The sequence below is a fragment of the Perca fluviatilis genome, chromosome 23 (assembly GCF_010015445.1).
Source record: "Perca fluviatilis chromosome 23, GENO_Pfluv_1.0, whole genome shotgun sequence".
NCBI classification, from domain to species: domain Eukaryota; kingdom Metazoa; phylum Chordata; class Actinopteri; order Perciformes; family Percidae; genus Perca; species Perca fluviatilis.
The window spans coordinates 10465470-10484764 of NC_053134.1; the positions used below are offsets into that span (position 1 = coordinate 10465470).

General features: G+C 39.5%; 1 protein-coding gene across 6 annotated transcripts in view; it reads left to right on the forward strand.

Annotated features, from left to right (window-relative positions):
* anks1b (ankyrin repeat and sterile alpha motif domain containing 1B) overlaps positions 1-19295 on the forward strand; it is a 233761-nt gene that overhangs the window by 176993 nt on the left and 37473 nt on the right. For all 6 annotated transcript variants that reach the window (XM_039791996.1, XM_039791997.1, XM_039791998.1 and 3 more), the window contains 3 exons: positions 3065-3171; positions 13360-13458; positions 15122-15274. In XM_039791996.1, the coding sequence (XP_039647930.1) occupies positions 3065-3171; positions 13360-13458; positions 15122-15274 (359 nt within the window). The remainder of the gene's footprint in view (positions 1-3064; positions 3172-13359; positions 13459-15121; positions 15275-19295) is intronic.

The following is a 19295-nucleotide window of genomic DNA, read 5'->3' on the forward strand; positions in this document are numbered from 1 at the left end:
GTGTTGACTTTTTGTGTTGTTGTTGTTGAAGCCAACTCAGGATGCCAACGATCAACATGGTTCGTGAAGTTAGTTGTATTGCCATTGGCTTGATTTTAGTGTGGCAGGTTTTACACACCGCGTAAGTCTTATCTAGTTTCCCATTAACTTCGTAGAATCCAAAATCTGCCCAGATGTCCGCTTTCCAAGCTTTGGGTGCGTTTTTAATTACCCGTCTATCGCGGTCATCTCCCTCCGCCTCAGCCATCTTGATTGTTGTTGTTATGCCCCCGGAAGTAATTGAAACTTCACAACTTTATTGTACACTCAAGGCCAGAAAATAAACAGTGACATAATCGATTATGGCACTTTGCCGCATCGATGCTGAATGATGCATGACCCGCATTGTGATGCATCGCCAAATCGATTATTGTTGACACAACTAATATTGGTTATGATAACGCTGTACTTCCCAAAGTAATTACTAAAAGAAAAGGCAAGAAACAGAAGCAGTCGGATTATCAGACAGCCAACAGTAGGAGCAATTAGCAGCCAACTGGAGATCCCACAAGGGGATTGGTCCCCAACCTGGTCATGCATTAATTCTGCGGCATTATATAGATAGATATAGATTACATATACAGCGTTTCCTCTAAGCTGATTTGACCGTGGCGGCCCCCCACAGTATCAGAAATAGGGCTGCATTGTTAGAGTGCATGTCGGAGAACGTTTGTATTTTAGGTGCATTATTTACATGCTGAAGTAGTTACGCTGCATTAAGATAATGTAATTAATAGCGGGTTTATTGTTATTTGCTACAGAATGCTTAGACTATATGTCAAGCTCAAAGTTGGCCTATATAGTAACTCAAAAAATACAGTTCTGAAAATATGCCTCATTGTGTGTGTGAATATAGGTGAATAAATATATTTTTTTGTGTTGCAGCAAAGTGTTAGTTCCGTTTCATGTTGGAGGGGGGTCGGACCTGCCCCCACTGCTAAAAAAATCCTAAAGGAAACACTGATATAGAATATTTACAGGATTTAATTATTATTTCAGGTGTTCCTCTAATATTTTTCTTTTTCTTTTTCTTTTTCTATGAATGATTGGAAATATTACCACTTTAGCCCTTCAACTTTTAATAATTACTTTTTGGTTACTGATCCATAGACATATGCAACTGTTGATGATGGCTCTCAAGTAGAAATTGCTTCATTTTAAGGGGTCCCAAGCCCAAAAGGTTAGGAATCACTGTCCTAGGGAGCTACAGACAGCCAACGCAGGTGGCTAAGGGATGTGGAGGGGTGAAGTGGCATAGACTGCAATGACATTACATGTAAGGTTGCTAAACATTCTTGATGCTTATTAGTTGACAGATCTTGTTAAGGTCATTAATTAATAACCGAGGTGGAGCCACAGAAAAAGGACACATGATAATTGTCTACCTGCTTAAAGATGCAGTAGATAGAATGCAAAAAATCACCAGGATGGGCAATGCACGCAACAGCCAAAATGAACGCTTTCTCTCTCTGAAATGACCAGTGATTGACCAAAGTCTCCCATCACGGGCTAGATTATCTATAGCATGAATACAGAGCCAAGAGGAGGTGCAGAAGTCTAGTTTTCTCTAAGACCACTTGAATTACAACATGCTGAAAGATTATTATGGAACTTTTGTCCAACAACACTAAAAATAAAGTGCCTATACACGGGTCACTCTGAAAGCTTTATTCATTATAACCCAAAGGAATGATCACCAAAACTACAAAAATAAGACCTGAATTAAAATAAATAAGTGTGGGTGATTCTGCTTTTTGATTTTCTTGTGCACATAATATCCCTGTTTTTGTTTTATTACCTGCATACCTTGAATCCCTTGCCAACCATCTCTATTTACTGTATTCATCCCCCTCTCCCTTAACTCCCCCATCCTCACCTCCTGATCCCCTCCCCTCTTCCTCTCATCCTCTCTTTTTATCTATCAATGCAAAGCCTCTGCTAATCATGGTTACCGCAGGGAGAATCCTGTTGGTGCCAAACCAGCCCCCTGCCACCCCACCCTACCAACACACACATAGCTACAGCAAAGCACAGCACAGAACACACACACAGAAAAATATGCACATGTGGATACGGCTGCATACATACACTCAGCATAGTGTGTGTGTGAGTGGGAGGGAGCTCGGCTTCTTGCAGACAAAGAAGCTGGAGCTGTTGTGATGGCTATTCTCAGCATAGCAGAGCCAGATATATGGAGAGCAGCAGAGAGAGCAGGGTGACGATCGACACTGTGAGAGAAGATAGACACAGGAGGTAGACAGAGGAGCGAGAGAGAGAGAGAGAGAGAGTGAGGGAATGAGGGAGAAAAGCAGCGCTCAGAGAGAGAGAAAGAGAGAGAGAGAGAGGAGGCTGCAGAAGCATACAGATGAGAGTGGGAGTACTTGATAAAGAGAAATCTACAGCACAGGCAGCTCTCGGTCTTTCTCTCTCTCTTACACACACACACACACACACGCACACACGCACACACACACACACACACACATACACACACGCTCAAGGGAGCAGCCAAGCGAGCGCAACAGCTGAAAAGAAAGCGGCTGCTGTGCTGTGCGCGACAAACATTCGCTTTTGCTTGCGGATCTATACCTACACTCTTATCCAACACCCATCTCTGGCAGGATTTAACCCCAGGACGGAAGCTGTTTTCTGGATACAACTTCAGCCTTCACCCCCTTCTCATCTTTCCTCTGGCTGGATTCAGAGAAAGCTGCATCTGGATGCCTTAACCTAACCTTTACCCGCTTGTACTCTTGCATGCTGAACCCCTCTATCCTCACCATGCCTCTAGCCTAGCCTCCCCTTCCTCCTTCTCCTTTCTTTTACCTTTCGCCCCTCTCCCCTTTATTCTCCGCCTCCTGCTGCCTTGCCAAAAGACTCCTCAAAAGCATGGCGGGCTCCTTCGACAGCCACTTTGCCCGCCATAACATGATGTGGCAGTGTCAGCTGTCTCAGCCGGACTGCCGCTGTTACCGTGTGGACGGCTACTCCTTACTGAAGCGTTTGCCCCTCCACCCCCTCATAGGTCCCCGCTGCCCACTGCAGTCCGTGGGCCAGTGGCTTGACTCCATCGGCCTGGTCCAGTATGAGAACCACCTGCTGGCCAATGGATTTGACAACGTCCAGTTCATGGTGAGTGTTGCAGAAGTTACGGGAAAAAAGGAGGCAAGAGAGATATTGATGCTGGAAGTTTAGGGTGGGATTTGTTCATTCAGTGCTCTTCCCTTCTTGTTCTTTTTTTTTGCTCTTTTTTGTGCTTTAAATGTCATCTCCTCTCTGTTTGTCCCACCTTCCACTAAGCAATCTCTGCTCCCCTAGGTGTAGCTCATCCTCTATCATTGTCTTTGCCGTGATTAGCGTGATTAGTTTTTTCTCTTTCACTCTGATCTCTTTCGTTTATTGTATTTTCCTCCTCTTTGTATCATCCTCCCTCTCATTTTTCCTTTCCCATCATTGCTGTCTCTCCCTACTGATGCCATGTGAGGTCCTCCTACGCACAGAAATCCTACGCCACATCTCCAGCGTCAAGCTGCAGAGATACATGCTCCTACTACACTAAAAATGCACATAAAAAAACATGCTTGTTTCGTGGTATTTGCATACCGTACATGAATGTGTGCATACAAACAGCCACCTGTAGCCTGTGGATCAGGATGTAACTTGATCCTCTGTTTTATCCGTTGGTCACTTCATCTACATAGCGTAGGAAGAGAAACTCGCTGGGTCATTTCACATTTAGAAACTTTTTATGTTTTGTGTGTGTGTGTGTGTGTGTGTGTGTGTGTGTGTGTGTGTGTGTGTGTGTGTGTGTGTGTGTGTGTGTGTGTGTGCAAGACTTGTATCCACAGGAAGAGAGGTTAAGTTAAACCTGTAGAAGTAGGAGATGAGGAGAAAGAGGGAAAGCAAAGTGGTGAAACTAAATTGAGAGAAACTGCAGCAGAGGCAGAGAGATGGGAGACATACTGTAGCAGAGGGATGCTGACTGGAGGGGTTTATCTATAGTTGCAGATTGTCACTATTGAAAAATCTTTGGGGGTTTATCCAAAGGTTTTTAAAAGCAAAGTACTAATATTATTTGAGTATTTTACCAACCAGTAGGAAATAATGTGTTTTCTTTTCAGTTAAATGTTCTTTCCTGACATCAGGTTAACTAGCAATGTATGCAGGCATTTGTATATGTATTTATTTATGTGTGTGCATTCTGGTCCTCCACTCAGTGTGACCTGCATCTCTTTCCGTTGGTTACCCCGGCAACAGGAGGAAATCACAGAATCTCTTTTTTCACGTATTCCTCCCTCACGTGGTCAGTGTGTATCTGTATGTTTTGGGCCACACTTCATTACGTATTTAATACTGATTAATTGGTTTTGGGGGTGATGGTAAATTACCATTAATTGTGTGTGTGTGGGGGGGGGAGATGGGGGGGAGAGGACACTTTTGCTCCTTGTGTTTTGCTCGTCTACATTTAAACATCTCAGATCTCTGCAGTGGCTAATTATCATTTTTCCATATTAACCAGTCCTAGACTGCTACTAACACACCAACATATAAACCTCATTAGCACTTTCGTCTGTCCTTATTCCTTATTTTTTCCTTATGTCAGTTCAATTCAATAAGCTTTATTGGCATGTTTTGAGCAAAAAAATGTTGCCAGAGCATACTGTATACATGAACAAAGTAAATAACACATACAATTAATACATTAAAAAGTGGTGATAGTTACAGTAAGTGGAGTGAAACAATTAGTTACTGATAACATGAAGTAAGTAAGAAGAGAAATTCAGTGAAACATAACAATAGAAAACATTCTATGTATTACTATGTATTTCTCTTGTTTTGTGCCGAGTGGACAGTAATGCCTCCAGCATAAATGTTAGGCTAGGTTTTTACAGATGTATAACAGTTATTCCTAATGCAGGAGTATATAGTTGACCAAATTCAATATAACTCACCTAATTCTCTTGTCTACACCCAAAAACATAACTAAATCAAAACAGAAATTAGCCATAATTACTATAAATAAAAAAATTGAATTGAATAATTGAATTTATCTTTGGCAGCACAACAAGCTTTAAAAACAACATTGACATATTATAGCATTACTGTATAAAGTTGTTATGGCAAAAGTGTTGTGAAATGGTTGCCTCTTTCCACACACGTAGCAGACATGGAGCAACATTAGCATTCATTAGGAGTCGTGTTTCTGGCCAACCGATGAATAGAAGTCGAATATACACTCTCCTTTTCTGTCTTGGTTTCTGCCAATGCCTGAGGGAAAAATCTGGCTAGTCACTAACTTTGTCTGTTTTTCTGTTTGGTGCTGGGCAGGTAGCGTAGAACAGTTTTATTTCTCTGGTGGAAACAATGCTTATGAACAACAGTAAAGCTAGCCAAGGGCATAGAGACGAGATAGACTGCAGGTGAATGCGAGTGGGAATCATTTTACCCAATGTTAATATTAAAACATAGATTAGTGCAGCTATAAATTTAAATGTTACTTGAAACAAAAGTCACTGGGCACATTTTTTGGTTAAGAGGTTTTTCACTCTCAAAAGTTCTAATGTATACATTTTACTATAATCTGTCAGAGGGAATTCACAAACTACCCACCTCAATCCAACCTCTCCTTTGTCACAACTGCCTCCCATTTAAATTTGAATCTGATGTAAATGAAATGAAGTATTAGCTTAGATTATCTATTCCAAAGGTTTGCTGTCTCTTTTGGAAGTTTTTTTTTTTTTTTTTTTATCTTTATGAATGAGTCGAGGTAGGAATCACTGCAGCAGCTGTGTGAGTTCTCAAGCAGCTGTTATAAAAAGCAGTATTTTTCTTTTGCTTAAAAATGTCAATTCTCTATTAGTAATGTCCCCAGGTGAACCGTCCTATCATTTTCACCCCGTCTTCCTACACTCACACACATACATGCCATCATATCAGCGCAGAGCGTATTGTACGGTTATTTGCACCCAGTTTGTAATTGCTAACAGTTTTTGTCAGTACTTCTGAGAGACATGGGGATTCTCTGCTATTCTGGCCTCGCCCATCTTGTCTTAAAATGTTTCTTAATAGCTCAGTCATCTCCTCTGAAATGCCTTTGGATACAATTAATATTGAAAAGAGCTGAAGATGAAACAGCCTTACATACACCATTGGAAACTTCAAAGTCCCTTTTGTGACTGGGCCTCTCTCCGGGTCTTTCTCTGTTGAAAGTTTTTCACCTCTTTTAGTTGTTTGTGATTAAACAGGAAGACAGTTAATGTTTTCTGACCTTGGGGAAACTCCGTGGCTACCACAAATTGATATTAATGCAGTCGAGACACAAGGCTACAGGGATTACATTGGTATTTTGCAGTGCTCCTTTTTATTATCATTGGCTGTGGATTCTTCAAGGAGAGGTTCGAGTCAAATTCATTTCAGCACAACTCAGTATGGGAAATTGAGTTAATTGGCAGATTCAAACTGAAAACAAGACAGCTCATTGGAATGTTTAAGCTTTTTTTTTATTCATTTCAGGGCCAGTTCAAGTTCATCTTTAGAATTGATTGGTTTGCAAATGAATTTGACCTTGATTCTGAACTGTACAGGAATGTATGCAGACATGCACGTAACTTGGACCGATCTACCATTACCATTTTCCACTAATGGGGGTCATTAGAGTGGGCGTGTCTGGTCACCTTAACCACCCAGTAGAGGAGAAGTGCTGCTAAACTGATGGACAAATAGCAACAGGGCGGAGTGGTTGTTATGGAGACAGCGTTTGATATGAAGGACATTGGATGGAGACTAATCACGCCCATTTTAAACAAATGTATATGTGTGAAAGAGAGGGAGGGGGGGAGCATTAGACAGATAGTGGAGTTGAACAAAGAAAGTGACTCATATAGAGAGATTTTATTTATTTATGCAGAATCTGCATCACAGCACAAACTGAGCCACAGCCCACATTAGCTTTCTTGCTAATGTCTGTTAAGATACAAACAAAGTCCTTGTCTTGCACTCTGGCTTGCTGAACAGGGTACCTGGAAAAGAAATTGCCTGCTAATGTCAGTTTGCTGGCTAGACAGCTACTTGGCAGACTTGGCTGGAGCATTCCAGATTTTTTTCTTATCTTTTATTAAAAAAAACAATTAACTTCATTACATTAATTGATTTACTTTGGTCAACTGGGGGCAACACAAAAAGCTGTAAAGACATCAATAACATATTGCTATTAAAAAGTTGTATTGAGACATTCAGCAGACACAAAGCAACATTATCATTCATTTGAAGTAGTTTCTGGCCACCTGATGAATATAAGTCCAACATTCACTCTCATTTTGGTTTCTACCGATGCCTAAAGGAAATATCTGACTCTTTAGCTGCTAAAAGCTCCACTATGTTCACCTGCTCATAAGTAACTTTGCCTGTTTGTGTTTGGTGCTGGGCAGCTAGTATACAGTGTGTTTATCGGAGCTATTTGCTGAAAACAGCTGCCCGTTGCTGTTAGAAACTACGCTGAGAGAGGTAAGACTGAAACCGTAAAGCGCGGAATTCAGTTTATTATTTTTAATTCAGTTGGAGTAATGTTTTTTTTTTTAAGATTATTTTCTGGGCATTTTTAGGCCTTTATTTGACCAGCTGAAGACATGAAAGGGGAGAGAGAGGGGGAATGACATGCAGCAAAGGGCTGAAGTCGGAGTCGAACCTGGGCCCGCTGCGTCGAGGAGTAAACCTCTATATATGGGCGCCTGCTCTACTAACTGAGCTATCCGGGCGCCCGGAGTCATGTTTTGCGTCATCTGGCAAATATAAGCCTGATATTCACTCTATATTAGTTTTGGTCTCCACCAACTCTTAAGGAAAATATCTAGCTCTTTTAGCTGCTAAATGCTCCACTTTGTTCACCCGGTAGTCACTAACTTTGCCTACAGGTATCTCTTCTTTGTTGCTGGGCTGGTAGTATACTGTGGGTTATTGGAGCTACTTCTGCTGAAAACAGCTGCGTGCAGGGTCTGGAAACAATGCTAATGAGAGCAGTGAGACTGCACCAAAACAGTGAAGGGACGCCTGATTGTGATTTCAGTTGGATTTTTGATTGTTAAACTGTTTTTATTGCAAACTCTTCCTCCAAATGCATGCATTTAGAAAACGGGTAGCCTGTGATTGAAATCAGTGTCTCAAGTTCATGTTCAGAGTCACTTAACGGTGGATCTTAGGCACCTTTATGGGAGTAGTCTGTAGCAAAGAGCCAATTCACCTTGCTTAGTCCTCTGACTGCAGTCACACTGTCCCTGTTAACACTCATCATTACCATCAAAAATACACACACTCCTCACTAAACTTTGCATACCAGCGTAGCCACTTAGAAATGTGACCGGAATATGGAAGTGGAAGGAAGAGAGCGAAGGAGGTCGATAGTGGAAATGATGGGGTAAAGCACGGTTGGTTATCGCTCACTTGAGAGATTAATACTATAGAAACTCTCCTAAGTGTCACATAAACTGATGCTTTGTGGGTTGTGGAGGCACTGAGACACACAAACAAATACTGAAAGAATTTCATGTAAAGCTATTTTATCAGGATGCTTTTTATTTGGTTGCAGGCAGCACAATGAATCGCAAGAAAGATTGAAGCCAGTTGATGAAGACAAAAGGTAGAGCGGGGTTTGGTTTGTACATGGAATTACAAAGAGGAATTGGGGCACAGTACTAGATAGATAGCAGGAATGAATGATAAAGCATGATGCTGTGCGTACTAAAGATTCTGCAATTGATAAGAGCAGTCGCGAGGCTAGTGAAATTAATTTGACCCAACTGTTCCTCAGAGGGAGGAAACAACATTTGAAATGAAATGTTGGCAGTATTCCATATTTCCTTCAAAGGTGGCACCTCTAATCCTCCTAATAAAGGAATTTATTATTCTGAAATAAAAATTCTTATGAATATTAAACTGCCACCAAGTTAGAGAAACTTAAGTAACAGCTTTACACATGTGAGAAAAAGATAAATGCAACACCAATAAGTTTGTAAAGAAACCAAAATGAATTGTGTTCTTAAAGTGCAAGTGAGGGAAGGAATGGTTTGTGTAGTAATTAAAAGAAAGGCAAAAGAAAATAGGACAAGTTATTTGATAGCAGAGCAATGGATAATGGCAAACCATGAGAGAGGAGAGACAAGTGATGAACAGAGGCATGAAAGGAACAGAACAGAGAGAGAGCAAGAGATACAGTAGGCTGAGCATGATTTGTGGTACTCTTCTAAGCCTGTTGCCTCAGATAATGGCCTTCACTGCCATCACTGATTATCAATTTTTACTCCATCTTTAGTCTTTCCTCAATCCCCTGCCACTGCGCATGAATTTTAATTCCTGTGTTCAGAGCGTTTGTGACCCGCTGCGGCGAGTTTTAAAGTGCTGTGGTCGTATCACAAGCTCACCACAGGCTATGGCAATTTTTATCCGCTCTGCAGATGTTAAACACCTTTCACCAGCAAAATAAATTGTTAGTGTTAATACCAGTTCTGCATACTAAGTGTTGGAAATGTATCATACATATGCAAGATAGAATAACTGGTACAATACAGAATAAACAATGTATGTTTCAGGAGGAAAAGCTGAGCCTATTTTCCTGTTTGTCTCCCATTTATCCTCACTCAAGTAATATTGATGTATCCATGTGATATTTATCCCCTGATCCATCCTGTGCACTTTGAAATGGCAGATATGGGACAAACATTATCTTAAGACAGAAAGGGAAAAGGCTGGATGTGTTTGGAGAGAGAAATAACATTAAGGAACTTAACAGGGAGCAATTAGTCATGCCTTAAAGTCCCCCCACCGTCTACTCTGCTGTGACGTTTTAGCATGGTAACTCCAGTGCCGGCTTTGCTCTGCGCTCTGATAATCAGCCTGAGAGCTGATCTCTGAACTGCACTCTTCTCTGACAGAGGCCCCGGTGTACAGGTTGGAGAGGAGAATGTGTAAGGACTAGGTTTAGCCGCTGTATGAGCCCAATCAGCTGCTGCTGCTTCAGGTTTCAGTGCAGGGACAAACTGGTGGAGCCCTGGAGACAAAGTTATACTAATAAGCCTGCAGCAACGTCCATCACTTTAAGGGACTCTTTTTTTTTTTTTTTTTTTTTTCTTCTTCACAGTGTGTTGACATTTTAAAATTTCCTTCATCAAGGTAAAGTTTAGAGAACCTGGGACATAAGGTACCAAAAGAACAAACAAAAGAAATGTGCCAAAAAAACAGGTGCATGGATTAATAAAATGAGAGCATGGATTAATAGCCCATGTGTTTGGTTTAGAAATTTATGTCCATGGATTAATAAACTGAGGCAACAAAAAAAAAAACAATTTGGAAGAGCAAAGTCAAGATGCACTAATGGAAACAGACTTTCAATATGGGCCATAAACCTTCAGAATAAACGGGATGGGGTGGTCAGATAATTTTAGGGTACTACAGTTTATTTTATACAGTTATTTAATGTTTGTAGGCACTAAATGAAAGCAGTGATTAAAATCTGTGTCAGAAAAACACTGAGATAACCATGCCGTGTACAGTACCATACATCCAGCACATAGCACATAAAACAAGTCCTAATGTCCTGTTTGGTCTAATTTGATTGGTAATGAATAATTTATATTTGAGGATAAAGTGCAGGCTAGGTGCATGTTTTTACTTTGTAATTTATGTTTTAACAATCAAAGAGGTATTGTAGAATGGCTAACAAGCTGCAATTTGTTTATTTTTAGTCCATTAAAGAGTAACTACACACAGTTTAATAATCTGGCTTGGCGTGCCAGGATACTCCCTCTTAAAACATTTGCAAAGTTGATCTTTGAACCAACATTATTTACATCTATGTCAACTACCTACCAATCTTCTTCTATTTGCCTTTTGTTGGCACATTGCTACATTTCTTGGTGCATTTCTGCCACCAGCCTTCCATCAGTGGACTATTCTAAATTAGTATGGTTTATGAATCCAAGAGCATATATTTCTCACCCTATTGCATGGTTTAGCACCATGTGCACAGATTTCCACATCAAACTGTTATTAATTGTCTTTGTGTGGGATTTTGTGTAAGGTTTTCCAGCATGTTCATATTTTTAAACAAGTGAAGATCCACACATTCATGCCTGGGAGATGCCGAGTATACAACCACATTCTTCAGGACCAGTTCAGATCCGTTGCTCAAAGGCTCCTTAACAGTTAGATCTGAGTGCTACATGTACCCATACTCATATTTTCCCTGACGATTCAAGACTCTAACCTTCTTGTTACTTCGTGCACTTGTCTTCCATGTTTGGTATTTTAGTTGCTTGTCAGGTCCTGACCAGTTTCTAGACGGGGGCATATCAAAGCCCTCTAGTAAATGGCTGGTACTCAATCGTGTGATAATCTAGTAGCTTAAGCTAGCAGATCTGGAGTCTCAAAAGTAAAGCCACCTGAACAGACATTTTTCTGGTAAATGTTCTTTGGAAAACTGCAGTGAAATCTCATTGACAGCTATCTCCTACCTAGAATTAATATGTCACAGCATCAGAGCAAAATGTCCTTTTCGAGCGCACAACGTTCCCCAGAGTGGTGGACATAAGTAAAGTAGAGGGAGGAAAATGCAGAGATATCTGCTATCTACCTGCTTTACTTCCTCCTCTCTTGGATGTTTATCACTGTTATTAGTTTTACAGGAAGGAGATGTAGAGGGACAATCCTTCAATTCTACACATACGTGTGTGTGTGTGTGTGTGTGTGTGTGTGTGTGTGTGTGTGTGTGTGTGTGTGTGTGTGTGTGTGTGTGTGTGTGTGTGTGTGTGTGTGTGTGTTTTGGTCCTGAGACCAGGCTGGTCACACAGCCCCTCTCCTCCTCCTATATCTTTATCATTATTGCAGTGATTACCTTGCTTCATAATCTATATTTCTGATGGTGGCTGTGTTGGCTTTTCTCTATGTTGCAGCTGTCTTCATACACACAGCATCAATTCAAGTTTAAATTGTATATGATACCGATACATGCTGCTGTGTGTGTGTGTGTGTGTGTGTGTGTCCTAAATAAGAATATCAAAGTTGCCATCTGATGTTTCATTGCTTTCCAGTCTTTTCTTAGTCATGTCCTCTATGATATTCCTACTCACAGATTGCTGTCTTTGATGCCTTATTGTTTTATGCTAAAGCTTGTTTAGTAGTTAGCGTTTCAAAGGTGCCAAATACCCTTGGTGCTAGTGTAGTAGAGTGTATGTTGATGCACAAAAGTATATCTATAAACTCCTACAAATCCCATGCGGATTTAGTGTAAACTTTTGCTTTTGCACCATGGCTGCAAGTTTACTGATGTGGATGTGTTAGTGATATCCAGGCGAGCATCAGGAGGCACACCCACATCTGTAAATGGTTTGTAAGTGCTGAGGAACAATTTGCACAAAAATACCCAATTACTTATGACCACACTTTGACTACCTGAGTAAGTGGTCAGAAAGTTTTTTTTGTTTTTTAATCTCATATTTCAAGTTTGACTAATGCATTTTCTTGAGTGGCAGTCAAGTGGTGAACAAATACTTTACTCTGGATAGGACACCTTGACTGAATTGGCAAAATGTAATGTAATATGAAGGAAGGAAGGTTTTATTGCTATCATACAAATATCAGACAGTCCTTGACTATTATAGTAGAACTACAATAGTTTTAATTTAAAAGGTGTGGCTAACTAAAACAAATCAATACCAGTATTTTTTCATGTTTTAACCTATTTACTACTAGACTCACAAATAACCATTTTGTAAACCCTATCCTATCCATGTTTTTAGCATTCCACACAGACACTGGTTTTTAATAATTGAACAAAATCTGAACAAAATGAAAACTATTACCACACTAATCAAATTTGCATGTGTTGTGTAATTCATCACACATTTTAATGAGTTACATTGTTGCAATGAGGTAAAGCAGTGCAGACTTTTCTAATCAATCTGCATATAAAGTGATTACCATGTAATGACAATAGAACTTAAAAAAACAACTTAATGCATTCTTGATGTTCACTGTGATGAATAACACACCTCAAGCAAGCTTTAAGCAAGTCTGTGACTTGATAATATGGCAATAAATGGAAAACAATAAATGGAAAAAAATGGCCACATAGAATGCTAGAAAAAAAACCTACATCTAGAATTGTACAGCGTGCAATCAAAAATGGACAACAAGGATAACTTGAATGTTGAAATGCAAAATATTTCTATTATTGTTTAGTATGTTTTTTCATCCTATGTGGAGCCACGCTTAACACTTGTAGACAACATTGCATTGTTAGCTCCTAACCATAGCTGTTTGGTTACTCTGCAGGGCAGCAATGTGGTGGAAGACCAGGATCTGCTGGAGATTGGGATCCTTAACTCGGCCCACAGACAACGCCTCCTGCAGGCCATACGGCTGCTGCCCAGGGTCAGTACTGCAGCTAATCAAACACTCCAACAAGAACTTCACACACATGGACTAAAACCTGAGCTTTCTAATCTGTGTTTTTTGTAATGTCAGTCTAGTGCAAGTTATATAAATCCATATAACATTTTAAAACTACATAAGTCCACATTTCCAGTTTTAAGATCGTAAGGTTGACATAATACAAATGAGAGCTGATGTTTACTTGTACTGTAGCTGCAGCCAATCTGTTTTGTTTAGTATTAAATTCAGCAAATCTTCTGCTCCATCTGTCTTTCTGTGTGATATAACTCTCTCTGTGAGTGGTTGGGTTTATCTCTGCATGTTCTGGAGAATACTTGCGCCAAGGAGTTGTTGGTTTCAGGAAAAGATGCACCAAGCCGCTGTATGGTACTGGATATCGCAGTATCCAAACTACATCAACAAAGTTAATGATGCAAGGAAACTGCTCAGTCTTTGCCGAGTCTAAATCCACATTGTCCTGCATCTGTAAAATTCACACACAGATAAAAACACAATTTGATCATTTATTTGTCACTTAGCAAAAGGCCAACAGTTTCTCAAAAAAGGAGCAATCGCTGTTGAATTAATACATCAAATACAGACTCATAGGCCATTTTGCAGCTGTATATTAGCAAGGGCAAGTGTGTGTGTGTGTGCGTGTGTGAGAGAGAGAGAGTGAGAGAGAGAGAGAGAGAGAGAGAGAGAGAGAAAGTAGGATCAAACGTGCAGAACTGGAGTGAGAGCAGGATAAAGGAATCTGCAAAAGAGAGACTCTGAGCTCAGAGATAAGTAGGTTTCATACAGACATCCAGATAACTTTGATCTCCAGTCAGCACTTTCCTCTTCTCATCCTTCCTAAAAATTGCCAAAACATGGTAAAAAAAAGAAACCTTTAAGTTTTGCCTGCCCTCACACGTAGGCTAACCCGTGCTCAACTTAAGGTGGAGAATGTGGGATGTTTGTGTGATGCACCATAAACTCTCTGAAGCTGTATTGACTGTCAAAATAGAAGTGAATGAATTATGATCTATGTGCTACCCTCACAAAGTATCTCACTTAAGGCAATAACACCCTGCTGCTGGCATCCTATTCTGCCATTTTTCATAAGTTAGGCTGTTTGTTTTGTTTATTATATGGAGTACATGATGAAAAATGCACTCTTCCTCCTGTATCCTGCTGAACTGGGGAAGGTCTTTAACGTTGAGTAAAGATGTAATGATCCCCGTGTAGAAATTAGGCTGCTGCAGCAGAATGAAAACAGAAAAGGAAAAAAGTGCGGCACAGAAATCAAATATAGTGTAAATAGACAGCTGTTTGTATGTTATATAAGAAATAGGTATATTGGCTGTAATGTAGTTAGCATTTGTACAGAGCGTTCCAAGCTTTCAAGCTCCAGGTCAAAGTCAGTGGACCATATGGGCAGAAACATGGCAAACCACCTCTAACATTTCCTCACTGTATCTTCTATGTTTATGAGAACACAAAGAACAACTCTGAGAGAGAACAAAGAAAACAAATTCATGTCATGAAACCTCCCAAGCAGCGATTATACAGAGATATTAATGTAATATTCTCAGCAGTCCAGGAATAGTTTCAAAGTCTTGTAAAGAATGGCAGAAAAAGTAATAAAATGTTGAAAATACTTTTTTTGTCTGTAATGAAGGTGCGACCTGTCGGTTACGATGGCAACAACCCCACGTCAGTGGCAGAGTGGCTGGAGTCATTGGAGCTCGGTGACTACACCAAGTCTTTCCTCGTCAATGGTTACACCTCCATGGAGCTGGTCAAGAAGATCTGGGAGATCGAGCTCATCAATGTAAGTCACAGTTATTTTCACTTCCTACTTCTGTGTGCAGTCCTGAAAATGTTTCATTTTAAAGGATAAGGCTGGTGATATTCTTTCCAACAATTCCAATGAAGAGACTAAAGTATTGTCTGTGTATCCAAATCCTGATTAATCTTGTTAAGTCGATCACATACACTGTCCTTTTATTTAAATACTCACCAGTGTGCCAAATATGTATTATTCCATGGCTGAAAATAGTCCCCAGCAATTGCTAAATACAAACACACAGTGCCTGGCTGTTGTAGGAAATTACTGAGCCTTTTTAAGGAAAAAAACAATGTAGTCGTGACCTGTTTTTTAAGAGGCACTCCACCAACTGTTTACACATTAAGATCAGTATACCAAAGTCTGAGAAAATAACCATGATGATGGTTTGACAAAATGCTAGCTTTTTGCTTTCAAACACATCTCACGGTCTTCATCAGAGTATGCTCAGTGACACAATGTCCTGACCAAGGGTTTAAAAGACTTGACCATTTACCAGGCAGGAAGGACTAATGAAAAATACTATTGGGTTGCATTATGGGAAATGTAGGAAACCAGTTTGTTTGTTTTTTTACCCAAAGCAGGAACTAAATGTCAGAATGTCTCTGGCTCTGCTGCTTCAATTTTGATCATTCTTTTTTTTTTCTTTTTCTTTCAGATACATTTTTTATTGTTTTTTTTATATTTTCGAACATACACAACAGACAAACACAATTGAACAAGAACAACAACCCTCTCCCACCCTCTGCGGTCTCGAGGAAAGAAAAACAAATGACCATTCTTTTTTTGATGTCTCTCAGTCTTCCAACTTTCTGAAAGTAACAAATTTCTTCATTAGGAAGGAATAGGCTTGTGGCTGAGTGCCACAGACAGGGTAGGGAAGTAGGAAAGTATTGAGAGACTAACGCATTGTTAGTTTTCACCATTTCATGGGAGTCGTTGAGGAAAAATATAGAATAACACCAGCTTTATCCTTCACAGGGTTTACAAGGTTTATCTGCAAACTGGACAGATATGACAGATTTTTCACTGGCTTGTCGCTTGAAACTATTTATTTTTTCAATCAAGTGATGCAATCTTGATAATAATAGAGTAATCCCTCTTGTGTCCACATACAGTATTATCTCTTATTTTAAATACATTTTGTGTCGGGTCAAATTTCTCCCTCATAGACAGATATTAACTACACCTTTTAAGCAGTGGAAAACAGCTTCTTTTTTTTCTTTCTTTTTTTTAGCTTGAATGATGGGTTCTGATGGATATATTTTCTCTCAATAAATCACACTCAGGCCCCATACATCAGTAGACGCACAAGCTTTGTGCTTTGGCTTTTTATCTGAAACAAGGCTGAAGTCAATGTGAAAGTTCCCTCTGTGGAATACATGTAGAGGCAATACCCAGTGTGTAGAATGCCCATCAGGCATTTCTTCTCATTACTGTGCAATTCGTGCTAAGAATGCAAACAGGAAGGAGGTGCATTTTTGCTGTTATATAAGAACCTTAGTGCATCTTTTTTGTTGTTGTTTGCTTATTCTCTTTTACTTGTCATACCAGCTCTTTGTCTTGCTGTAGATGTTTGTGGTTTAACATTTGCAGTAATAAAGAGTGAGCAGATAGTTTGTAGCTGCTTTCTAGATTCTAGATTGAATTCTCTCCTGTAAATATCAGTAATGGAGGATGATAACAAGGTTTGACATTTGAGCTCCTATGTTGGCACAAGTAGTGCAGGTTTATGATTACATTTTTACCAATATAAAATCTTAAGTAGAGATGGGGTATACTGCAGCATGATCTCATCGGAGTGATGTGCTCCTTTGGTGCTCCAAGTGTAACGAAATCATGCTCGATTGCAGGGGGCGCCTGCCTGCCTGATTTCAATGAGAGAGAAGAGAAGGGGTGTTTTTCCTTCCCAGCGGAGGATAAAGTGATAAAGTGATGAGTGATCAGCTGGAGGAGGTGGACGGGGAGTTATATAAGCATGTGGGATGCAAGATGTTTCACAGCGCTGGGGATACCACCCACATGCTGCGCGTGTGTGTGTGTGTGTGTGTGTGTGTGTGTGTTTTCTGGATGCATATGTGAGATAGAGAAAGTGTTAATACATGCTTTTGTTTTCATGTGTTTTTAAATGCATCACTTTTCAAACACAAGCCAAACTATACATCAATCTCCTTTCTCTTATGGAAAACAGAGGAGCGTTAAAGTCTTATTGATGTGCATATGAACTACGTACTCCTTCAGTACTCCCATTTAGACCTTCATGTGCATGTAAATACGTATGTTGTATAGCATAAGGATTCTGTCTATATGAAGAATTCACATGTAATTCTGAGTGAAACGGCAGTGCAGAGTGAGTCCACTAGAGGCTGCATAAGTACACAATAAGGCCAGAAGTATGTGTCCACATACATTTGAGTACTGGGATTGTTTATCAGGACTATACACTTTAGACAATAGGATGCATCCAACTTTGTGGTAACAGTTTGGGAATGGCCCCTTCCCATTTCAACATGACAATGCCCCTGTGCACAAAGCCAAGTCTATAAAGAAATGGTTTTCCTAGTATTGTTTGAAAGAACTTGACTGAGTGGGTAACACTTAATTTTATTGGCCCCTTAACTTCACATTTGACATTTTCATAGTATTAACTGACATTTCATTGTAAACTCATAGGCAGTTTCCAGATTACGAGACACTTCACTACTAGAGCAGCCCTCCAAATACTAAAGCGTACTACTGTAAACCTTAGATGCAGGTTGTATTTACTTAAAGGGTTTGTTAGGATCTTTTGAAGTGGGGTTGTATGAGGTACTTATCTATAGTCAGTGTATTCTCTACAGTAGATGGCGGTCGCCACACCCCCCAGTTTGGAGAAGCAGGTGACACGGAAGCCAAGCAATGTACTGCTGCTGTTGACATGGCTCTCAGGTTTTATGTCATCAGAGTAGATTGACTCATCTGAGTTGCACCTGGTAACCTGGAGGTTAACTGTTACATTTAGTCTACAGGAAGGCTATTAACAGACTATCCCGACTTTTTTTAGGTAGATAGTTAGGTAGGTAGAGGTAGTCAATAAGCCTTTTAGGCAATTAAGAAAACTCTGATGCAAACTCATGTTATCTACTGAAGCAACTACAAAAATAAGACTAATCTGAATTATTCTTTCCCTGTTTATTTGCTAAATAAACACCAGTTCCATGTCATAGAATAAGGTGTACATAATTACAGTTAGTATAGTCAATGTACATACAGTTATTCATGGGACTGTTGTGACATTTCAGCAAAAAAAAAAAGACTGTATTTTATAATCTGAAGACTTGAAATGAAAACTCATTAAATTATACTTTATATCTTTAAATTATTTAATTAATATTAATAATGAATAAGAATGTATTATTAAAAATGGATGAGTACTGTAAGTGTGCACATACTGCTTATAATTGGAGGGTGTTTTTTTATTTATTTATTTTTTTTACTTAATGCTAAGATTAAACTAATCACATTCGGATTAATGTACAGTACAGAGACACTTTGATTCCACCGGTAGCGCTAACTCGATTGATAGCAAATTGTAAAAATCTTCATAGGCGATGAATCTTTAAGTAATTTATCAAGTATGAAACATGGTGGTCACTACACTCCAAATAAGTATTGGTTGCCTTAATGCCAGTCTTTGTCTTTAGGGAGCTACTCTTTAAACTACTTTGTTCCCTTGATTTCCCCCTGAACCTAAACTAATTAGAGAGCTATGTCAGGTACTTGAGAATGTAATAATGGCAAGACATTGTCTCCTTCAGCTTGCTTTTAATATCATAAGTCAGTTTTTGACTAAAAGAAGTCAAAGATCTGTATAAGTTTGTCCCAAAAATCTCTCTCTCTCTCTATCTATATATATATATATATATATATATACATACATACATACATACAAACACATGAGTGAACATGACATTTTATTTGCAACAAAGATGGTGAAAATACACATAAATATAAAGATGAACATAAC